We start from the raw sequence: 24,821 nt of genomic DNA, 5'->3' as shown, positions 1-24,821 counted from the left end.
ATGGTGGTGATGGTGATGATGGTGATGGTGGTGGTGGTGGTGATGGTGGTGGTGGAGGTGGTGATAGTGATGGCAGTGACGATGGTGATAATGGCGGTGATGGTAGTCATGGTGATGGTGGTGATGGTGGTGGTGATAGTGATGATGATGACAATGACGAAGAAGAAGGGGGGAAGCAGAGGAAGAGGAAGGAGAAGAAGGCAGCACCAAAACAGTCTTAAGAAATCCTCTTTCCACCTTGCAGTTTCTTCTGAGGTCTTGGAGGTAACTCAAACGGTGAAACAACTGGCCCTTTCAAGAAAAAACTTACAAAAAATGAGCTCTTTGTGTAATGTGCACCCCTGGCCATCCTCAGGCCACACCACCCCTGTCCTCATGGATGAATAGCCTGGGGAGGGCAGAGCAAGGGGACGCAGGCTGTTTGGGTGGGCTGGCCAGACCATCCAGGCCACGTCCTGGGGTCCTGGACAGTGGTCTCCTGCACCAAGGAGCGGTGTGGGCACGTGGCAGACACAGCAGGAGGGGGCTATGAGAGTGAGAGCCTGGAGGCAAGGCTGTGGGGGCCCTACCTGGTGTGACCCTGGCACAGTGGGGACTGTCCCCTGGCGGGCAGGCCTGTGGAGATGGGGACTCACTCCTGACTGCAGCAGGGGAGCAGAAGGAAAATCCTAGAAACTGCAAATCTGGCTCCAACTGTGGGACCCACAGAAATAACCAGGGAGTCAGTCTTGTGGGGGCTCTGCCTTCACCGCTGCCCGATGAGGGCGCTACTGGGGGCCACTGCCAACTCCATCGCACAGTGGAGGGCACCGAGTACAGGGGGTTCAGTAATCCCAGCAGGGTGGGGGGGTCCAACCCAGCCGTCTGGCCCCAGGTCCAGCTGCTGACCACTAGGGAGGCCAGGAGAGGCCCTGAGGAGGACCGCCTGGGTCCTCCCCCTTTGCTGGAAGCCGCAGCCCTGGCCTTGTGCTGAGGGCCCGTCCAGTACACGCCGCTACCTGCGGACCCCTGCACCAGGTGCCGTGTCCCTCCTCCTGGCCGGGTCATTTCTTCCGCACTAGCCGCCCCCTGAGGGTGGGGCAGTGGGGTCCACGGGAGGTCCGCAGTCCTGCCAGCAAGCAGCCTCTGGGATGTGTCCAGGCTGGCCGCCTGGCCACCGGGGGCCAGGAGGAGTGGGGCACGTGGGGCTTGGGCGCCCCTCCCTTAGGAGCCTGGGCCCAGGACGCGGGAAGCAAGACACGGCCCTGAAGACCCCTGAAGACGCGGCGCCGCCCGCCAGCCCTGCACCTGCTGGAGACCAGGGCGGCGAGGGCCCGGGAGCAAGGCTGGCCCGGCTGCGCAGGTGCCCCCAGGCGGCGGGTGGGCCAAGGTCCTTCCCTGACCCCCAGCCCCGCTCCTTCCTTTCAGCTGCAGTCCCCGGGCTCCCACCTCGATGGCCGCTCCCCAACCCCAACACACCACCCCACGCAAGCCACGCTCCCCCACGGGCACGGTCGGGACCCAGGAGAGCACGCGCGTGGCTGGTGCACCCCAGGGGCCCCAGCGAATCAGCTGTGACGAACGCTGCTGCTTTCTGCTCTGAAAGCCCCTCCTCCAGCTGGGGGGCCCACGGAAGTAACTGAGGGGCCAAGAATGATGCCTCGGAAGAGCAGCACCAGAGTCACGCTCCAATAGGGGGTGCTCTCACCGCCTCCCCACTCTCCCCAAACGGGAGCTGGGGGCCTCTACCTCTAAGTCAGCCAGTAGATAACCAGCTCATATTTGGGGGAATTAGTAAATATTCTGGAGGCCAGCATGGCCAGGCCAGGACGCTCGCCTATCTCAGGACTTCCCAGCTGCTACAGACGCCCCGTGCCTGCTGTGGTGCGGGAACGGCGCCCCATCTGGGAGCACAGCGGGGAGCACGGGGCACCAGCAGATTTGTTGGGAGCACAGCGGGGAGCACGAAGCATCAGCAGGCTGTGCTGGGAGCACAGCAGGGAGCATGAGGCACTAGTAGGCTGTGCTGGGAGCACAGCAGGGAGCACAGAGCACCAGCAGATTGTTCTGGGAGCACAGTGGGGAGCACGAGGCATCAGCAGGCCATGCTGGGAGCACAGCGGGGCACACGGGGCACCAGCAGATTTGTTGGGAGCACAGAGGGGAGCACGAAGCATCAGCAGGCTGTGCTGGGAGCAAAGCGGGGAGCACGAGGCACCAGCAGGCCGTGCTGGGAGCACAGCGGGGAGCACGAGGCACCAGCAGATTTGTTGGGAGCACAGTGGGGAGCACGAGGCACCAGCAGGCCATGCTGGGAGCACAGCGGGGAGGAGCACGAGGCACCAGCAGATTTGTTGGGAGCACAGCGGGGAGCACGAGGCACCAGCAGGCCATGCTGGGAGCACAGCGGGGAGGAGCACGAGGCACCAGCAGGCCATGCTGGGAGCACAGCGGGGAGCTCGAGGCACCAGCAGGCCGTGCTGGGAGCACAGCGGGGAGTACGGGGCACCGGCAGGCCGTGCTGGGAGCACAGCGGGGAGCACGAGGCACCAGCAGGCCGTGCTGGGAGCACAGCGGGGAGCATGGGGCCCTGGCAGACATACAGGGAACACTGTGGAGAGCACAGAACCCCAGCAGGCTATTCTGGGGAGCACAGCAGGGAGAACGGGGCCCTTGGGAGGCCGCGTCGGCTGAAGTGCGCAGGAAGCCCCGAGGCCCCGGGCCTCACCAGAGGTTGACGAGGAAGACATGCTCGATCTCCTGCAGGATCTCCAGCTCCCGGAAGACGTTGCGCACCTCGTCGCGCTCGATGCACTGCTGCTTGTTCATGTACTTCATGGCGTACATCTTCCCCGTGTCCCGCTTCTGCACGATGCACACCTGGAGGGCAGGGCATTTCAGCAGGAGGCCGGAGCCGCGCTCGCTGCCCCTCCCAGGGCAGGCCGGACCCCCACCTGAGAGCAGCCACGTGGGGGCCCGTGGGGGTGTGCCGGTGGTGCCCCTGCGCCTCGCCAGCCCTGGCCTGGGCAGGTGAGCTCCCCTCCCATCACCCCACGGCTTAGAGCAGGCTTGGGGGGCTGCTGGAGAATTAACAAGAGCCAGAGGAGGCCCCCGGGAAGCCCCATAAACGAGAGCTGCTCTTCTCACGAGAATAACAGAACTTCTGTGACGGTTCAGGCCCAGAGCCAACATTCACTTCCCCACAGGGACCCCACGCCGGGAGAGGGTTCCCCAGAGTAAGCCCCCGGTGCACTGAGCTGCAGGTGCACCGCCGACTACTCAGCAGAGACGGGGCGTGCAAGGTGTGTGATTAGAGGAGCAGGTGCTGGGGCCCTGGGGGCCAAAGGAAGGTCTGGAAGGAGCAGAAGCCGGGGTGTCTGGAGGAGTGGGAGATTCTGGAACTCAGGGTGAGCCTGGGACCCTCCCAGGTGTCTCACCCAAAGGCAGCTGGGCCTGGAACTGACCAGACACCTCAACAGACATCAGAATCTCAGCCAAACTTGCTGGCTCCAGCCCTTTGGTGAAACCCACTCTCCGTGTCCTAGGAACACATCAAAGAAAAGGTGTCTAGGGCAATGGCTGGGGCTCAACCAATTGGGCTCCCATCTACCATATAGGAGGTCCAGGGTTTGATGCCCAGGGCCTCCTGGTGAGGGCAAGTTGACCTACACAGCGAGCTGGCCCACGCGGAGTGCCAGCCCACAGTGAAATGCAACCCCGTGCAGGAGAGCCAGCCAATGCAGAGAGTTGGCACAGCAAGATAATGCAACAAAAGACACAGAGGAGAGAAAGTAAGCAGGACAGGGAGTTGAGGTGGCAAAAGAGAGTAATCGCCTCTCTCCCACTCTAGAAGGTCCCAGGATCAGTTCCCAGAGCCACCTGATGAGAATACAAGCAGACACAGAAAAACACACAGCGAATAGACACAGAGTGCAGACAACAAGGGTAACGGGTGGGAGGGAAATAAATAAAATAAATCTTTAAAAAAGAAATGGTGTCTGAAGATGTTCACTGCAGTTTTACTTAGAGCAGCAGGACCATATCGTCTAATGGCCTTATGTACACAGATCTGTAAACTCAACTGTCAAGCAGCTGATGCAAAAATGTAAAGAAGTTTAATGACATGTGACAGTACTTACCAGGCCTAGCAAAAATGTAAGTTACACTATTTCTATCTAAGTCTGGGCTGCGGGTGCAAGGTGCGAGGCCAGCAGGACTGGGCCACGGGACCACAAGGGACAGACCTCCTTGCTGACAGTCGTGGGAGAAGATGTGAGACCCCCGGGGCTTCAGAGACAGCCCCCACTACTATCCCCCCAGGCCCGGCCAAGCCCTGGGGGAGCTCTGACAGCCAGTACCTGCCCCCCAGACGGCCGCGACTGGCCTGGGTGGGCCCATGGATTCCACCGGGCAGTAGCCGGGGACAGGGGGGCCTGGCCGAGCTGGGGACCCCGCCAGCTCCGCAGATGTGGTCTCCAGGGCTGAACTGGGAGAGCCCGATCCCGAAACCCCAGCCCAAGAACAGCCGGTCCCACCACATGCCAACGTGCAGCCCCTCGTCCCAAGCGGGGGTGGCCCTGCAGGGGAGCCCGCCAGGCAGGCCCCCTCGGAATCACGGGAGAAGCAAGGCGGCAAACGGCACGTCGGCCCACGTTGCATGGCCCCATGGCACGCTCCCCCAGGATTCGGAGGGGAACCTTCTCGGACGCTTCCAGAGGAGACCCCGGCCCTGTGCTGGCTGCGGGCAGAGTAGCCCACCTGCGTGGTGCAAGGGCGGGTGGATCCAGCCACGTCCGAGGGTGCCCTTGGGGTTGGACTTGGCCTAGAATTCCACAGCTTTGACCAGGTGCGGCCCCCAGCATGGGGGCGCCCCCGGCCGCCCCTCCCCCACAGGCAATGGGGTACAGTGGAAGGACCTGCCTGGAGGGCAGCAGGCTGTGGGGACTGAGGTCTGCGCCCCGTTTCTCTGCATCGCTCTTTCCAGGCTGCTCAGTCCCTGGCGTTGGGGAGCAGATAAGTGAACCCACAAAGTGGTGGGGGGGCAGAAGGAGGGGGTCTTCTCTTCTATGATAAATGAGCTGCTTTAGAGTACAGCAATTCGGCCACATGGGGAGACCGAGTCACACAGGGAAAATGTGTGACGTCAGGCATCCTGGCTCACTTGAGCATTCTGGAAGCATCTTCCTGGAGCTGCTTAGCTGGTCAGCAATATCTCGGGCACCCGGCCATGTCCCCCTCCTGGGGCAGCAGAATTGGTCTGCCCAGAGACCCAGCAGTTTCTCGGGGGTGGCGGCGGGAGACCAGTGGTCCCCCATCACCTCCCACTCAGGCCTGCCCCCCAGTCCCTGGACCTGAAGCCCACCTGCCGGGGACACCCAGTGCGCCCCCCTGTCGTCCACACAATAAGTAAAATCTAGTGGGCCCCACGTGGAGGCCGCACGCCAGCACCAAGTTTCTGTTTCCTATAAATGTCCAGAAGACCACATTTAAACACAGCCAGATCTCTATCCGTCATCGCCAGCCCACTTCCTGTTCCTAAGCCCTGCTCCCCGCTCTGCAAGACCCCCCATGTATAGTGGGAACGTACGCCAGCCAATTCGAGCACCTCCTGGCTTGCCCGCACCCGCCCTTTGTGAGCTCCCCCTTCCAGCCCCTCGGGGAGCCCCCCTTCCACCTCCTCGGGGTGCAAACCCCTCCCAGCCCCTCGGGGAGCCCCCTTCTACTTTCTCAGTGAGATGCAGCTGGATTTAGAATCGCTCCATAAAGCTGTGAGACCCTAAACTTCATGGGAAGTGCTTCTTTCAACAGTTCTGGCAACAACGATGGGACCTGAAGGCAACTGGTGACAGCCCTGGCGGCAACAAGGAAGACTGTGAAGGCCCATCGAACTTGCAAGTGCCAGGGGGCGCGGGCAGCGCTGCCCGGACCCCAGCTCCTCTCGGATCGAGCTCACCACTCTCACGGACTTTTAGTCCAATGGTTGGTGGGTTCATCTTGAGTGATGCGAAGGCTCAGGTTGTGGGTCTGAGTCCCTAGTCTCTTGGTGCGCTCCTCAGTTTCATTTTTGCTACTGCTGGCTTCTAACCTGCGCACGAGTAAGAAGTGCTCTGTCCACGTTAGCGGGTCAATCTGGTTGACCAGAGGGCTCACATTTTGAGTCTGAGTTCCTATCATTGGTTCAGTTCACGGTTTCATTTTTGCTACTGCTGGTTTCCTTGTCCTCTGCAAAAGACAGGAGCTGAAATGACACAGCCTCAAACTCGAAAAGCTTTGATTCTGCACCCTCTGGCATCCAGGCATACTCCACGTTCAAAAGTTAAGGGGCCATAAACTGTGCCAATTTAACCAAAGAGCAAAAGCCCACCAGAGGCAAGCGAGCGTCGCCAGGGCCACGATGGGAGCGCTCCAATTAGACCCGCGCACTCGGCTCAGAGGCGCGCTCGAGAAGAAGTGCTCCCGAATTAGACCAAAGGGGATGCCTGTTTTAACTGGTACTCAGACTCTACTAAGAAATTGCAAGACTAAAAATAGCTTATATAAACAAGTGAGCTTTGTATTTCTATATTTTCTGTGTTTCTATGTTTTCACGTCTGACTCATGGCTGAAAATTTTTAAACTGAAACTCTAAGCTATTTGTGTCTGTCTATCTGATATGTGATATTTTCCCACCTTCAGATGGTTTTACCCAATTAACTTGCAAAACTCCTGGAAAGAGCTCTACCCAATTTGTCTTAGGATAAATAAGCATTTATATAAACCAATACCCCTAAAGTCCTAGAAATTAAGAAAACCAAAAAATATTTCCAATGGAAAAAGTTTTGTAGAGCTAAAATAAATGTTTAAAAAAAGAAGAAAGGAATGCAAGTTCATATAATTAAGATAAACCTTTTACAGATGGGGCTAGTTTAATATTGTTAGTTGAATAAAAATATGTCTCCTGAATTATCAAAATTAAGTACAATACAATCACAGTTTTAGTCTATTTGGGTATGTTCTTCCTAAATTTATACAGGTTTACTGATCAAATAAGCTAGTATTATATCTATTAGATCTCTAAAATGATTAAAAATGTAAATTTGTTTTTAACTAAATTATTATTTTGACAAACATTATTTTAACAATAAATGTGTTCCGTAGGATGTTTGCTGGAAGACCATTTCCAAGATGTTTCAGGTAACTTAAGGTGTGCTGGTATGTTAAGTATGCAGGATGTAATTCACTAAGGAAAACTTGAGTAGCTCTGTTGTTGGAGAAGTCAAGAAAGGTTCAATTATTTGCGTATAGAAAGGCCAGGACTCAGGAATGATTTTGAGAAGGAAAAATGATTTATTGACAGCCGCCGGACTGGGGAGTTTTCTGTGTCAAACCTGGGCCTGGAACAAGAATTTTGAGTCCCTTTTATACAGAGAGGAAGGGTCAAATGGTTCTTTTGTTTCAGTTCTCAATAGGCTTGAATTAGCATATATCTTCCACATCCTAGGTAAGTTTTTAGCATGGACTTTATATATTCTAGATAAGCTTTTAGCACATTTGGTTTGTATTTTCCCTGAATATTTAAAGTTTATAGAGTTTGCATTGCTAAACTGTTTACTGGGACTGGAGTCATTGCCATCCTTACCAAGGGCAGGGCTGCAGCCTCTTACCGTCCCTCACCCACAGGTCAGGACACAGACAGCTCAGGTGATCTACGAAGAGACCAACAGCCTCCCACCCGTAGCCTACAACACTGTCCTAAAGTAAATGTCTGGTTGTCTCAGAATGAGAAGCAGGAATGTGCAGGAAAAAACCTGAGTGGATATAGAAAGGTGTAGGTTTGTGGAAAAGGACTTTATTTGTCATGGTCAAGTTTGGCTATGATTTGATAGGCTTATGAGATCTTTGAGTGTTTTCTTATCAGGAAATCCTCAAGCAAAACTAGAATTTGGTTTTACTTCTATTAAAATGACAGTTTTCTTGGATTCATGGTCTGCTCTTAGTAAGAGGCTGTAAAATGTTTTTCTTAGCCATCTGAGAAATCTTTGCCTAGAAGACAAAGATTCTATGTCTTAGAATAATAGCCTTACTGATATTTATGTTCACCTTGTCATCACTTATATTTTTAGAGAACAAATCTTCTCATTTTAAAAGTGTTTTTTTTTTACAAATCATCTTAACTGTTTACTCTTTTATTGTCACTTTGGTTAAATAGGGCACCAATATGGTTTCACAGTGACCCATTTTCCTATTTAACAAAATAATCAGTTCTGACTACTTTTTGACATTTGCCTTCTCAAAAATCAAACCCTAAATGGTGTCTTCCAAACTATCTTTGGGATTTTCCAGAAGGCCCAGGAAAATTGCAATGGATTTGTTCTTTCACCTTGTAAAAAGAGAGGTGGTAGAAATAGGTTTATTTAATGTGATGGTTGCATGGGAAGTGTCAAAAGGAATTTTCTAACCTTCTGTTGGTGGAATTTGTATGGGTAAAATGTTATTAATGTAAACATTTCAGAAATTGCATAACATTCCTAGAGATGTGTCAACGCCCTCCTTGGCCATGAGAGATCCTAGCCCAGCTCCGCCTCATGTTCGACGACAGAATTATTACTGATGCGAGAGACAAATGGGAGTGGAGTTTGCAGACTGCAGCATTTTATTTGGAGTACCAAAGTTTGCTGCAGCAAGGGAAGCCAGAACAGAAGTCGCTCCAGGCTTCTAGGGATGGCCAACGAGTTCCATAGACACAGAACAGCGGCTAGCTGGACTCCTGTGGATTGGAGGCAGGGTTGGCCGTCCTAGGCTTTGCGGCAGGTGGCCTTTATTCTATATTGGGTCCAAGATAATGAACCAGGGGCTTGACTGGCCGTCTGGGTGGGGATTTCACAATTCAAAAGATAAAGAGGAAACCGAAGGACAAGGGTTGTGTTTTTGGGTTTTGGGTTGTTTGTTTGTTTGTTTGGCTCTGAGAGGTCCCCAGGGCTTTCTCTATATAATATTATCAGTTCCCCCCATTGGTCATTCCTTACATTATGAGGGCTTGACAAGAACTGTTGTTAGCCTCTCATTCACCACTAAAAGTCACTCACACTTCATTGCTGATTTCATGGATTAGCTCAAATTCAAGATTTTATCGTCCCTTTCACACTGGTTTTGTATTCTCAGTGGTTTATCATTTATTGAGTTAGTGGCTGCGTGGTAGCATTTAAGAGTCAAGAGAACTGACAATGGCTGAAGGACAGTATGAATATGATTAGGAGGATAACAGGTGCCCTCCCTATTAGACGTCTCTGAGCCAAGGTCCCCATGAGCCTGGAAGCCAACCAAAAAGAGACTGGACCCAGTCAAACTGGAGGGGCGGGGTGGCCCACGCGGCTGTTCTCGAGCATGGGCTTCTGGGCTGCAGCTCTTGGTGAACCTCCTCTTGACGTTACTTTCAGATACGGAGCCCTGGGTCCCCTCTGTGCACGCACCTCCTTGGGAAGCCAGAACATAGCCTAATGCTAATCAATTTTGTAGATGCGTTTTACAAGGTACCAATATGTCCGCTGGTGAGCCGATGGCATGTCCTGGATGGGAGATAGATTTCTCGACCTCTAAAGCTACCTTGTCCAACACCACCTGTCATCTTATAGAGGACCTCCCAACACAGCAGATACCTGCCCCCGTGAGAGGGGGACAGTGCCAAGAAGAGAACACCCCTGAGCTCTGCCCGGGGCCCCTCAGAGCTGCAATGTCGGTCAACGAGCCCTCACGTCTCTCATTTTCCCTTTCAGAAGCTTATCATAAACAGCCATTTGGGGAACAGAGAAGCTCCGTAACAGGGACTAACTTGATCCACAGGGACTGCTTTGTATGTCTTGTGTCCACAAACTAATGTCCTTTAAGGAATGGGATGCTGATGTGTACAGCTATTTGGACGTCAACTCCAAAAGGAGAATCGTAACAGTCATCTTCTTTGTCACCTGAAATCTTAGTCCTATTTAACCAACAATTTCCTCTGCCTGACCTTTCAGTCCACTGCAAACTTGTGCCTTGAGCGGACTAAGTTCTTATGTTATTAAAGCCTTGGGGAGCTTGGAGAAAAAAGGGTGACTTGAAAGGGGGTGTGGCCCCCGAGTGAGCCCCTGGCTGGTGAACGTAAAAGAAGCCTTGCCATAGAAATTGAACATCTGCTCTGCCCTCCAGGATGGCCACTGTTACCTGTCTGGTTTCTACCTTGGGTCAGAGAGGCCACATTGTATTCCCTGTCTCAGGCGCACCTAAGGCAAAGCCCAGAGTCATTCCAGACAGGAGATCTAGCTGATGGGATTGTGCCAAGGTAGGACACGGGGCAGAAGTAGGGTAAAGAAGAGATAAAACCTGGTAAAGGAAGAGTATTATCGGGATGGAGACAGGGCATTGCAAGGGTATAGGATGAGTAAGACTGATGGAGCAAAGAGATGAAGCATGTTCTGATCTGTGATCTTGGTCATCGTCTACTTGTTCCTACATCTTGGGCAGAAGCTGTCCCCATCAGATGCTGTTTGTGGGATCCTCGTGACAATTGTAGCTTGACACCCAAAATGGGACTAACTTCTCCAGGGCTCGGGGCAGTTTATTTGTGGCAGGTGGACCCAGGGATCAATTCCCCGTAGTTTAACTGGCACCGTGTGGTCAATGGGACTTGACAGGTCCTTTCCATCTAGGCTCTAAAGAAGGCTTTGGCTGATGTCTCTTCCCGTACATCAAGTCTCCAGGTTGGAGGCCACACAGTCTTTCTCAGCAGGAAGGGCAGCTGTGGCAGCTGGAAGCTTTTGTAGATCCCAGAACATCACGTCCTGAGGGCTAATCTCTCCTGTGCTGTGGAAACCTGTCGTAGAGGGGACCTTTGGATTAAATTACTTCAGTTAAAGGGGTCTGAGTAGATTTAGTGGCCACGGGAGTCGCTGAGGGCAGGAAGAGGGAGGAAGAGGTGTGATATGGGGCATTTTCGGGACGTGGAGTTGTCCTGAACGATATTGCAGGGACAGAAGCAGGACATTGTATGTCCTGCCATAACCACTGGATGGATGGGGGAGAGTGTGAACCACCACGTAAACTAAGGTCCATGTGCTGTGGCAGTGCTCCACGGTGTATTCCCAAATGCGATGGATGTGCCTCTCTGATGAAACGGGGTATCGATGTGGGAGGAGAGGGGCAGTGGGGTGGGGAGTGGGGTGTATGGGAACCTTATGTTTTTTAACGTAACATTTTGTGTGATCTATTTATCTCTTTAAAAAAGACAATAAAAAAGTAATGAAAAAATAAAATAGTAGCCCAGGTTTGTGAATGGTGGGACTAGATATGTGATTCGTCCCTTGTAATAATGGCAATTTCACACTGTAGTGCTGGAGTCCAGTAAAGTGGGAGAAAGAGTAACACCGGGGCCTCCTCATTCTGATCTCCTAGGACGTGGCCGATGCTTCCCCAGGGCTGGACCTGATAAGGGAAGAGCCCTTGGCCAGGCATCAAGAGGGATCAGATAATACAGCTAATTTAAATTTTCAGAGACCGTTTGCTCATTCTGCCGTCCTTGACAATGAGGGTGTAAGCTCTGCGGGGCTCTCGGGTGGCTCCGACCTGATGACAGGAAACTGGAACCCCCGCCCCCTGAGGGAAGAGCAGGAGGCCAGTGGGGAAACAAAGGCTGACGGTTCTTTAGCTGCTGTGAGGGCTGTAGCCTTGTGAAAGGCACGGGCTTCTATCACGTCCAGAAAACAGGGAGCAAGGCCGTCTTCCTTCCATAGGAAGAGCAGCTGCAGCAGGTCCGTCTGGAGATGTCCAAAGGGCCCGGGGTCGAGGTATTTAACTCGGCCCCACCTTTACATTGTATCAGTGCTACATTAACTGACAGTAGAATACAATTTATATACTTGCCTGCTTTTTTTTTTTTTTTTTGGCTGGAGATGAAATTCTGACCTATAGCCTATTGCAAGCACTTTTAGAGAAGCATCAGAATAAAACAATGTAATTGACAAGGAAATTTGGTTGTTTTTATGGCATGTATATATTTTTTTAAAGAATAACTGAAATTATGACCAATAACAGCATGATTGTCTAATATCATACAGATTAGTATCAAGACAGATCATGGGGCAGTGAAAACCTTGTTCAGTCTCTAGGAATTTTATATAATCTCTAAATATATGTACAAATAATATTTTACCCACATAAATTTAACCAACGGGAGGTAGAAAATCCCCTTTAATTTGACAACACTTCCCATGCAGCTCAGAACATACCAAATGCACCTCTTTCTAGCCCCTCTTTTTGCTTTGCTGAAGGCTGCCGAGGCAACACAGCAAACCTGGCTGGCTTCTGCACCGGGGGCTCGCAGTCTGCAGCCAAGTGTCCAAGCAAGCACCATCAGGTGCTTTCCCCGGAGCTGCCGCCATGGGGAGCAGGCACGGGGCAGGGCACCCTCTCCCCCAGGCTCACTCTGGGCTCCCATGGATTTCTCTCCTGGACCATCCATTTCAGCATCTGGCTTCTGGGGCTGCCTCTCTTTTTGTTTTGTTTTGTTTTTTTCTTTATCTGTGGCCTTTTTTCTGTATATTCATTCCCGCCCTGGGCAAGGCCTTACTAGAGTAATCTAATCCAACAGCCCTTACCTGGGTCTAATCTAATCAAAGGTTCATCTTAGGTTCGCATCCACAGGGGTGGACCGATTTAAGAACATAATTTTCTGGGGTCCACAGGTAAATACAGAAGGTGACATAAATGAAAAAAGTGAACAAAGCTTAGTTCTTTAAAAAGTGAGAAGATTTGTTCTCTTAAGCAGTAAATTAGATCCATATAAATATCAATGAAGATATTAGTCTGATATGACACAGCATCTTTGTCTTCTAGGCAGAATACCTAGAGGGTAAAGACCTTTTCTAACTATTGCTAAGAGTAGACCAATCATTCCAGAAAATGACATTATTTAAATAGAGAAAATACACATTCTAGTTTTGCATGAATATACTGTTTGATATGAGAGCTGTTTTAAAAAATCTTATAAATAAGTGTATTAAATCCTAGTTAGCATCGACCATGACAAATAAAGGTCATTTCTACAAATCTTCTTCAACTTGCCATTTCATTTTGTCCTAAACTTTCCTGTTTCTCATTCTGCAACACCCATATTACTTTAGAACAAAATCACTCTTTTTTTCCTTAGAAAACAACAACAATAACAGGAAAAAAACTCATCTTGCAGATCTTATATACATAAGTTCTCAAAAAGATCTTGGAAATTGTCTTGAAGTGGACATCTTATAAAACACAATTGAAGCCAGCTAGTAAGGTAAGGAATCAACAGATGGATCTGGAACCTGGTGGAGAGTCCACGTGGACATCAGCAACCCCCAAGAGGACTGCTGGAGGACCCTCCCCAGGATTCTGCCACTCAGAACCAAGATTTCCTCCAGAAGCCAGGAGAAGCCCCGGATATCCCCCCAGGGACTTATCATTCGGCCCTCATGGGGGATGATGGGTGCGGTAATCAATCAAAACAGCAAACAGCTGGGGCTCCTCCCCTGCACTAGTGGAATAATTAACAGTTCAAAGAGCAGGCGCACTTTCTCGCCTTTGGACCCCTGTTCCTGCCCTCTGCGCCCTGCTCTCACCATTTTCCCCTGCCAGGGTCACCACGCAAGTAAAACCCGGGCATTATCATCTATAATGGGGAATTGTGGTCTGTAAATCAGCCCACTTACCCCTCTTTAGCCCCTTCCTCTTCACCTGGGACCCACGGTCTGTTATTTTCTCCTATTTCTCCTCCCTCCCTGCCTGAACAAATTACTGGCCTAACTCACCCGATGTGCTCTTGAAATTCATTTCTGCGGCATAGTCAAGAACCTAGACAAAAGCTGGTTACATATTAACCCTTGAAATAAAATTTGTCAAAAGGCAGATGCAAATAGAGAGCTAATAGGTTTGAAGCCAGCTAGTAAGATAGGGAATCGATAGATGGATCTGGAACCTGGCAGAGTCCACGTGGACATCGGTAAGCCCCAAGATGGGTACTGGAGTACCCCACCCCCCAAGATCCTGCCATCCAGAACAAAGACTTCCTTTGGAAGCCAGGAGAAGCCCTGGCTATTCCCCAAGGACGTTGTCATTGGGCCCTCACAGGGAATTGATGGGTGGGGTAATCAATCAAAACAGCCAACAGCTGGGACCCCTCCCCTGCCATTAGCAACGGGGTGAAGTAAGTAACAGTTCAGAAAGCAGGCGTGAGGCCTGAACGAGCTCTCGCTCCCTCTCGCCTCTGGACCCCAACTCTGGCTGCCTCCGCCCCCGCGTGGACCACGACACAAGTAAACCTGGGGATTTATCATCTATAAGGGGAAACTGTAGCCTGTAAATCAGCCCACTTTATCGCTTTTCAACCCCTTCTTCTCTGCCTGGGACCCCTGCTCTGTTATTTTCTCCCATTTCTCATCCTTCCGTACCTGAATTAATTACTGGCCTACCTCACCTGACATGGTCTTGAAAGTCATTTCTGCAGCACAGTGAAGAACCTAGTAAAATCCAGTAACAGGTTCAATTAACAAACTTTCAGCCATGTATCAGACATAAAAACACTGAAATACAAAGCTCACTAGTTTCTGTAAAAGAGCTGACTTCTCTCCTTGCTCCACTTTTATATGCTTGTCTTACTTTTTGTTCCAGGCAGTTGGGTTTATTTACTATAGGGTTTAAAGTTTTCCCGTCGTAATTCATGATGGGAACAAAGATGTTCCTTGCCCTGATGTCTAATCTTACAGACGCTTCGCCCTATTTCTCACGCCCGTTCAACTCTCGGCTTTCTTGTGGACAGCGGGCCCTGTAGGTGCTGTCCAGGGGAGCCCACCCAGCTCCTGTAAAGGGGTCAGCATCTGACATGTGGATGAGCTGATATGAGTCCGGTAGCCCCAAAGAATTCTGAATTCTTCTATGGCTACTTGCTGGTCTTATAGGGGAAATCCCTCTTCTAGCTCTAACTTCAGGCCAATTCCATGGTTAAAATTCTGTTGTGTCTGCAGCCAGTTTCCATGGAAGACTTAATCTTTAAAGGAGCCTGAACTAGATCATTTTCCCTCAAGGGGCCAAGAGGTTAGGGCAGCTGTGGGGCAGGGCTGGGGCCAGGAACAGTGGGCAGCTGTAGGTTGGCTGGAAGTTTGTTCCCCTATGTTCTGTTTTGCTAACGAACCTTTAAGTGCAGCTACTTCAGGTGGAGGCAGATTGCCTCCTAGCAGCCTCCAGGAACAAGTCCTGGGCCCCCACCCCTTTTTAAAGGCACCTCTCAAGTGCAGTTTGTTCCTGTAAAGTTTCTCAATGTGGCCACTCCAGAGACAAATCGCTCTTCATCAAACCCACCCATGAACCAAGTGGCAGGTCCGTCTTGTGAGTTTACGTAAGAGCAGGAGTCCACAGCAGGGGACGGCAATCCGGAGAAGGACATGCCGCTGGGCTGTGGTCATGAAAGGTTCCCTGGGCCCCAGGCCCCTGAGATTCGGCTCTGAGCTCAGCAGGGTCCCTGGAAGGGGCTGCCAGCCTCGTGGGCACGAGGACGGCCAAGCGCGCGCCGTGCGGCCCAGCTGCAGTCGGCTTGGCCGGCCTCTTGGGGTCCCGAGCCCCAAGTCTGCCAAGACGGAAATGAAATGAAAGCACACAGAAGGTCGACGAGAGCCTCTGCCAAGCGAGAAGTAACAAACTCAGCTGCACAGAAACAAAGGCAGTTTGTTTGGGGTCTTAGAACTGCAATTTGGGGAGCATAGATCCAGGGAGCAGCCCAAGTCTTGTTCCTTCTTGGCATTTCCAGGCAAGGGTTTTTCAAGGAAAAGATGGCGATTAGGCAAGTTGTGGTCGGTGGATACTGGGGTGCCCCTGATTGTCCCTCAGCTCGATAGCCGAGGCCTTTATCTCGGGGTTTGTTTATGGTCTGATGTCCTTGGCATTTTGAGGACCGTGGTTGCTTGAGGCTCTGCCCACTGGGGTGGTCTGTGACATCTGGTTGAGACCTGCCAAGAGTAACCTCCTCTATTTGGAATCTCGTAGCCGTAGGAACTCTATTTTCTTTCATTTATTTTAATAAACTGAAACCAAACCCCAACCAAAGGTCCCTAAATCAAAGTCCAGCATAAAAGACAACTGAACTCAACGTTAGCCGGGGGGTGTGGGGTCTTGGTGACTGGACAGCAGGCACGAGAGGTCCTTCCCGGCACCTCACCAGCCGGGGGCTGGAGCCCACAGCCCCAGAAGGCACATTCTGTATTCCAGCGGGGCCTCCACCGTGGCGTAAGACAATCGGAGTCAAGTATGCAGACCAGTGCGCTTTATTCAGGACACCGAAGTCCTGCTGCAACAAGGAAGCCAGAACAGAGGTGGCCTTGGCTTCTAGGGGTGGCAAATGCATTTTACAGCCATCAAAGGAAGTTCGCTGGACCCCTACTGGCTGCACGAGGGTCTGCTTGTCTTACAGGGCGGCTTTAGGGCAGGGGTCAAAGGTAATGAACCAAGGGCTCAGCGGGGGCCTTGGTGGGGATGTCACAACTCAAAAGATAAAGAGGAGACTGCAGAGGGAGTTCAGGAGAAGTGGGGTGAGGTTTTTGCTTTGGGTGGGGCTTTGTTTTGTTTTGCTCTGAAGGGCCCCCAGCTTTCTCTATGTTATCATTTATCGTAATTTGAGTTATTCTTTAAAAATGTTACATCACTGAAACAACCAAGTTTCCTCCTCAGCTGTGTTATTTTTGTAGTGAACTTTTTCAGACCTTTCACTTTTCTGAAAGAGTAATTAGCCACCCCAGCTGCTCTAAGTCTTTGTCACCTGCAGGTAGTTTTCACGCCGCCGCTTCCCTGAACACACCTGCAGGCGGCCACGGGCCAGGTGCTGCATCTTCAGCGAAAAGGCCCGTCTCCGGGACCCCTGTCAGGGCTCCGCCAGGGTCTCCAGGGCACAGCTCCACGACATCGCCTAAGTAACTCAGAGACCACCCCGCTGGGCTGGGTGAAGGTTCCAGAATTCTAGAGGAGAAGCCGATGGTCATGACATTGCTGAGGCGAGGTTGAGCAGAACACGGACCAACTACCTAGGACGGGATGAACTGGAGAGGAGGGGTGAGAGCCTGGCTTGGATGGCTGCTGGCATTTTCATGTTGCATTTTTAGACAAAAGTTATCCACAATTCATCAGTCACTTTTTCCTCCCTACTGGGGCCCTCCAGGATCTGGAAAATCATATTGAATATTCTTACTTTTATGGCAAAATAATTATTTACGTAGTAATCAGAATCCATCCTCCTTGTTGGCAGGACACAATTGGAGATACTGGCTACAGAACCAAGACTTTGGAAGGCCACATTGGAGGATGATGTGCATTTAATCAGCTGTGGCACTTTTAAGAAAATAAGGTTGAATTTATGAAGACAGTGCTTACAAAGCCCTCCTTAAAAAATAAAAAATAAATGGGTCTGGTGCCCGCCCCGGGGCTCCCAGCCTCACAGGTCGGCAGAGAAAGTTACGTTCTGGCAGGCACAGGAACCACATGATATTTTGAGACCTTGAGAAAGAGGCATTCTCAGGACCTGTAGGAACTGCAGGTGAGATCCAGGGTCGAGCTCCTGGCCTGGCTTCCCAGTCTGGAGAAACTTCTGAAAGTCCAGTCGGAGGCTCCTTAGGAGAACTTCCAGCAAAGCAAACTTGAAAAGGCCTATTTGGCAAATTGCCTTCCTTGCCGCTCCTCTAATAACCAGGCCAAGTCTAATGAAACCAGCCTTACTCCATGAGTGAGAATAATCTTGAGGTCATCTTTGATCAATTGGAGGGTGGCTGTGGAGAAACGTGCCGTTTCACCAGAAAACCCCAACACTGCTGAGGGCGCCCCGCCCGAGCTGCCGTGCACCCCTGGTGAGCTGCAGGTAACTCCCAGCGGGGCTTCGTTACCCCACTCTTACCCCCACCCCATGCACGAGGAGACCCTCGCCCAGGAAGGCCAGGGGCGGTGCCAGCCCTCGCCCAGCCGTGCTCTGTGCCCTGAGCCTTCACTCTCCTCTTGGAGATGGTGCGTCGTCTCATGGTGGGGCCCTGACCACACACACCCGACCTACCCGTTCTCTGGCCTCGGTTTCCCCATCTGGGAAATGGACTGTACTGGACAGCACAGCTATCCACGGCAGGCGCTGGCCTGGGGAGCCTGAGAGAGGGGGCCAGAGCAGCGCTAGGACCCAGGTCTCCAGGTCATGGGGTTCCATGTTCCAGAACATTCTCATCTCAACTGCGGTTCGAACAAAGCTTCCTAAATTTATCTGCAAGTGCATTCCCCAAAAGTCATGTCCACCGGGAGCCTGATAACATGACCTGACATCACTGCAGACATGGTGAAGTGCAGGATCTGGAGCTGAGTGCACCCCAGATCTGGGCAGGTGCCAAATCCAGGGGGACCGTCCTTGGAAGAGACAAAAGGAGAAGAAGACAGGCGGGGGAGAAGGTCACGTGATGCCGGCCTGGGAACCTGAGGGCCACACCTGCCAGCCACGGTGTGCCGGCCACCGGGGGAAGCTGGAAGAGGCCCGGCGCAGGACGTCCCCCTGGGGCCCCTACGGATGCCCCAACTTTGGACTTCCGGCCTCCAGAACCCTGAGCGAGTAAATCCCTGCCATGCAATGGCCCCGGTATGCGGTGCTTTTTACCAGCCCAGGCACTGCACACTGGAGTGCGACCACTCCACGTCCACCAGCACCACGTCCAGCCCACCCGGCCAGCCTCGGCCCGTCCCACGCAGACCCCAGCCCGGGCAGCCCTCCTGAGGCGTCCCAGGGCCCTCTGAGCCCCAGCGGCTGCACAGCATGGCCAGTGGTCTGAGAGGTGCCGGGCTTTGTCCTTCAGAGGGCTGGACCGGGCCGATGTGGAGGAACGCTCCTCAGGGAGGCGGGGAGAGCAAGTGGGCGCCATCGTGCATTCCCCTGCTGACTGCCCCCCGTGGACCCCACTGCCCGCCCTGCTCATGGGCCCTGCTGCTCGCCCTGCCCTGTGGGCCCCACTGCCTGCCCCGCTTCCCCCCACATGGGCCCCGCTGCCCGGCCCCCCCGTGGGCTCCACTGCCCTCCCCAACAGGGGAGGCACCAAGCCGAGGCCACCCCGGGTTCAGAGGGGCCGCAGGCACCCATGGTCCATCCAGCACCACGGGCATGGGCGGAGGCCGTGGGCCTTTCGGGGTGCACCTCAGAGGCCCAGCAGGTGCTGACCCCTTTAGACGCCTTCCTCCCACACAACTGCTTCCTCCGGTCATGGACTTACAGCCCAGGGCAGGGAAGCAGGTGAGCTCAACGGGGTGGGGAGGGGCCTCCCCATTCCAGGACCCCAGGGGGGCCGGAGTTCCCCAGGAAACGCCCTGAGGCGCTATAACGGCCGCTGTGACTGAATGTGGTGCCAGCGGCAGGCTGGGCCTTGGTGACGCACTCCGCAGCTTGAGTGACTCACCCTGAGCTCTTTTCCAAGTGGTTTTTGTTCCCCAGAAAGCGACAGCCTGACAACGGCCACTTAAAGCCTCTGAGTGGCACAGGGAACCACCTCCTGAACCCCGGGGGGGCAGACTCCAGCTCCGAGGGGGCACGCCCTGGTCTCCAGGCGCCTGGAGCTTCCCCAGCAGCTCATGCCCCACGGCCACAGCGCCAGGGCCCCGGCCCTCCCCGGGGCGGACGCCACCCAAAGGGGCCCAGGATGCGTCTCCGCTGCTGAGGCAGGGTCAACCCCGACACGGAGCACTGCCGTGGCAGGGAGATGGGGACCAGGGGAGGGGGCCCAGGCAGTGCCAGGGCAGGCGCAGGAGGCCCAGCGGCCAGGGACACTCAGGGACACGTGAGGGCCAGACGGTGCAGGTGCAGCACGAAGGCCACGGCCCCCAGCCCCAGCCCACCCCGCCTCCTCCACACAGGATCCTTGGGGACAGCCCTTCCCCTTTTCCCAGTGTGGCTCTGGGGTCACGATGACCCCTGAGGGTGTCCCCACCCCAGGCCTGTCTCCTGTCCCACGTGGCCATGTGGCCACATGACCACGTGGAGCTGGCAGCCCAAGGCAGGGCGGGGCTTCCAAGTCTGCCCCCACCAGGGGCCCTCTGCAGGCCGCCTCCCGGTCCCGCAGGTGCAGTCCATGGCCTCGGCCTCAGCAGCTCCAACGGGGCGAGGGGAAAGGCCGGGGAAGGCGAGCGGAAGGGGCAGGTGGGCTGCAGCTGTGCTGGTGCTGCGCGGCTGCTTCCTGCGCTCAGCCGTGGCAGAGACCACGAGGCCGTGGACAAGGGCACCGACTTCTCAGGTGGGAGGAGGGAGCAAAGACCCCCGAGGGGAGCGCCCGCCATCGTGCGGTGCGCGGCGGCCACACCTGTCCCGGGTGGCCCTGCAGACGGAGCTTTCCTCCCGCGAAGCTGGGGGTCTGCTGTGCTCTGGCAGCGACATTCGGGGCCAGCCGGGTTGGCTCCCAATGACCAATGAGCCCAGCTCACAGGTCAGGGCGTGGGGTGGCACCACAGCCTCGGGGACCCCAGCCCCCTCCCACAGTGTGTCCCTGAAGCGGCAGCCCCAGAGCTGGGCCTCACATGGCAGATACTCTCGGGGACAATCCTTGTGGAGCAGCTGAGAAGCATGGCCTAGAGGTGTGGACAGGCACCGGAAAGGTGCTGGAGAGGTGTCAGACAGGTGATGAGCAGGGGCTGGGCAGGTGCTGAGCAGGATCAGACAGGTGCTGGGCTGGTGCTGGGCAGGTGCTGGGCAGGTGTCGGGCAGGTGTCGGGCAGGTGCTGAGCAGGATCAGACAGGTGCCAGGCAGGTGATGGGAAGTACCAGTCAGGTGCTGGGCAGGTGCTGGGCAGGATCAGACAAGTGATGGGAGGTACCAGGCAGGTGCTGGGCAGGATCAGACAAGTGATGGGCAGGTGCTGGGCAGGTGCTGGGCAGGATCAGACAGGTGATGGGCAGGTCCCACACAGGTGCTAGGCAGGTGCTGGGCAGGATCAGACAGGTGATGGGCTGGTGCCAGGCAGGTGCTGGGAGGTACCAGTCAGGTGCTAGGCAGGTGCTGGGCAGGATCAGGCAGGTGCCGGGCAGGTGCTGGGCAGGTGCCAGGCAGTATCAGGCAGGTACTGGGCAGGTGTCGGGCAGATATGGGGCAGGTGTCAGGCTGATCAGGCAAGTGCTGGGCCAGTATCGGGCAGGTGCCGGGCAGGTGTCCGGTAGGTGCAGTGCCTGCACCCACACTCCCTCCTGGACCAGGGCTGCCCCTCCCAGCCAACACTGTCATTTAGTCGGAAACTGATTTCAGGGCCCATTAGTGCGATAACTTCGATCGGGTGGCAGCCACGTCGTACTGATGTTGGGGAGCACTGAACCCAAAGGGCCACGGGACGGTGTGTCTCCCACGCCCTGGTATCTGTGAACCTACCGTTCCTGCCCCCCCCCCACCAGGAGATTGCAGGAATAGGGAGTTCTTTCTCCTGCAGGTTGTATAACACGTTAGGTGCTAATTCTCCTGAGTGGATGAGACACGTGATGCCAAGCACTTCTCTTTCCTTTGGGGGTGCTCCCAGTCGCAGGGCAAGGCTGTTCCTTGGAGACCTCCCTCAGATCCACCTGAGCACCTGAACCCCACCTGTGCCAGCCTCCTGGGTGCCCCTCTGTGCCCCTGGCCTGCCTGGCGTGACGCCCCTTGCTCGACCGTTTTCCCTCTGGGCCCTGGGCACACCCTGGCAGGCCCCCCCTCTCTGGGACATCATGACATCCTGGCAGGGGGGTCAGCTCTAGGAAGCCTCCTGTCCCCAGGTCGTCCCTTTTACACACAGTCTGCTCTAGCAGCCTCGGTTCTTACTGGGAACTTGGGGTGCACCCTCTTCTGAGCCACCTCCTCCCTCTGTCCCTGGGGAAGTTTCCTTGGTTGCCAAAGCAAAAGCCAGGCATCGGGTTGGCTTAAAACAACAGGAAGGCATAAGCTCATGGTTTGGGGGCCAGGAGAGGTCCAAATCGCGGCGCCATAGGCGATGCTGTCTTCCTGAAGACCGCCATTCGGGGCTCCTCTGTCACATGGCCGGGCACGTGGTGGCCTGGCCTGGCCTCTCTTCTCTTCCAGGTTCCAGTGACTTCAGCTTCTTGCTTCCAAGGTTTTCTCTTTCTCTGTCTGAATTTCATTCTCTTATAGAGGATCTTAATCCAGATGGGTTAAGGCCCGTCTTAATAGCAGAGGCCACACCTTAACTGAAGTCACCTGGTGAAGAGGCCCTGCTTCCAGGGGGCTCACGCCCACAGGAATGGATTAAGTGAAGAATGTGCTTTTCTGGGGTCCCTCCAGCTCCAAACCACCGCAGGGACCTTCTCCATCTGCTCCTGTAACAGACGGAGTCGATGTGTCGTGGCTGCTCTCCATTCTTGGTCCATGACCGTTGCTTCATGCATCCCTGGCCCCCTCAAGTCTACCAAGGCCGCCCCTGCACAGAAGGGTCTCTGCTCCCGCAGCTCACCCTGCTCAGGGCCAGAGACGCACCCAGGCAGCCCCTGGCCTGGCCTGCCGCCCGCTGCATGCTGAGTCGTGCACTCTTGGTGGCGCAGGTGACGGGGGACACGCAGAGGGGAGGGCAGCTCCCGCCCCAGGTCCCCAGCCACTCACCGTGTCCAGCCAAGGGCTTCCCCTGGGGCCATCCGAGCCAGGGCCAGGCAGGAAGGGGCCGCCCAGTGGGCCGCCGCCTCTGGCCCACCCTGGTCTCTGTGGTGACACCTGCACTCTGGGGCAGCCAGATTTGGTCTTGAGAGCCCAGAAACAGGACGTCAAGGAATCACAGAATTCATGGAATTAAAGGAAGGACCGCAGCCAGAAGGCAAAAGGTCCACCTCAGCTGCAAGGAAGTCAGGACGACACAAAGCAGGCCTCGAGGTACCACCGAGGGCCCCAGCCGCAGATGGGGACGCAGTTCTAGAAGGAGGGGGGCTGCAATTCCCCTTATTAGAAAGTGTGTCATCGGCGCTTACACAACCTGCCCCAGAATAGCCGGTGAGGACCAGTGTTGGCGACATGGTGACTCAACAGATAACTCATCTCACCTCGTGACTCACGGGCACCGCGACCCTTCCTGTCAAGCCGCTCTGCTGCGGGGTGGCTTCTGCCACCGAGTCCCCGCCCCGGGCACGTGGCCAGCCCCAAGCCGCCGGTGGGAGCACCCCAGGGGCTCGATGAGGAAACGGGCTCAGGGCCAATCTGGCGCCCCTGCTCCCCTCGCCGCGCCCCTGCTCCTGCTCCCCTCGCTTCACCCTGCTCCCCTCGCCGCCCCTCCTCCCCTCACCGCAGACCTCCTCCCCTCGCCACACCGTGCTCCCCTCGCCGCAGATCTCCTACCCTCGCCGCACCCTGCTCCCCTCGCCGCGCCCCTGCTCCTGCTCCCCTCGCCGCGCCCCTGCTCCCCTCGCCGTGCCCCTGCTCCCCTCACCGCGCCCCTGCTCCTGCTCCCCTCACCGCGCCCCTGCTCCCCTCACCGCCCCTCCCCCCCTCACCACAGACCTCCTCCCAGCCGAGGCCATGTTTGACTGTGCTGACGGGCGATTTGATTTTGTTTGGGCTCAGCAGAATCAACATCATCAATGGGAAATCTACTATAACAAAAAGAAACTTTACTGCATAAGCTGCTTCTCAAGTCAACATGTAAAATATCAGTAGCTTTCGTGTATAAAACAAAAACAAGGGGGAAGTTTTAATAAGACAAAAGTGAAATAAAATAAAATGTCTTGGCGAAGTCCATATGAGGAAATCTAGAATCCTCTCCCGAAAGATGCAAAAGTGGACGTGAACAAATGGGAAGACTGACCACTCAGCATCACAAAGGTGTGGACCCTCCCAAATAAAGTTATAAATGTGGCACAATCCCAAGAAAAACACCAGCAGGTTTGTGTGTGTGTTTATGTGTTTTTCCTGGAGCAGAGAAGTTGGCTCTACAATTTATCTAGAAAGACAATCAAACAAGAAGATCTGGAAAAGCCCTGAAAAGAAGAGCAAGGAACACTAGCTCTGCCAGGCAGAGAAAGACCTTCTACAGCTCCCACAATAAACGCAGTGGGCACCGGAGTGTGGCGAGGCAGGAGGCCAAGGGACCGGAGGAGAAAGTCCAGAAGTGGACCCAGTGCATAAGGACAGTTCGTGTACATAAAGGCGAGAAAATGGGCTTCTTAATAACAGGTGTGGGAAGAACTGGATACCAGGTCCCCCCAAAAAAGCAAAAGGTAAAAACGTGGTCCATTGCTGGCACTGTAGAGCAGAACGAATTCTAAAAGGATGAGAGTTTTAAGATGATAAATGAAACAGAAGAGATAGAAGACGTGGGCGAATCCCTCTAAAACTGGCAGGGGCTCAGCAGTCCAAACTCGGGTAAGGCCCCAAATCCAAAAGCAACCAGGGAAAGGATTAAAGGACTGACCACCTTGGCCACACAAGAGCAAAAAACATTGCACATGGCAAATACCAACACAACAGCGAAACTAAGAGCAAACTGGAAACATATTTTCAGCTTATATCAGCAATAAAAGGTTAATATCCTTAATATATAAGGCACCTCTAAAAGCAAAAAGACCTCCAACCCAACAGAAAAATGGGCAAAACATATGATGAGAAGTTCTTAGAAAGAGACACACTAAACGGCTTCCAACATTTTAAAAGCTGACCAACCTTGTTTATCATCAGAGAAACGCAAAGTGAAACTCAATGAAATGCCATTTCTCACCTGTCAGGCTGACAAAATCCAAATATTCACAGCCCAGGCTGGGTAGGCTCACAGGTAGAGCACAGAGTGGACTAGCCCCGGGGAGCGGGATGTGGCCATTTCTAACAACAGCAGCTTTGTATTTACCGTCTCAC

General features: G+C 54.0%; 1 protein-coding gene across 1 annotated transcript in view; it reads right to left on the bottom strand.

The window, feature by feature from the left end:
• Window positions 1–24,821, bottom strand: part of STK32C (serine/threonine kinase 32C) — a 107,039-nt gene that overhangs the window by 12,431 nt on the left and 69,787 nt on the right. Inside the window, 1 exon segment of the mRNA XM_058298096.2 lies at window positions 2,708–2,859. Within this exon segment, the coding sequence (XP_058154079.1) occupies window positions 2,708–2,859 (152 nt within the window).

This window comes from Dasypus novemcinctus, chromosome 6 (genome assembly GCF_030445035.2).
Source record: "Dasypus novemcinctus isolate mDasNov1 chromosome 6, mDasNov1.1.hap2, whole genome shotgun sequence".
Lineage (NCBI taxonomy): Eukaryota > Metazoa > Chordata > Mammalia > Cingulata > Dasypodidae > Dasypus > Dasypus novemcinctus.
Note: the sequence above shows the minus strand (reverse complement) of the source record. Positions and strands in the feature narration are given on the sequence as shown.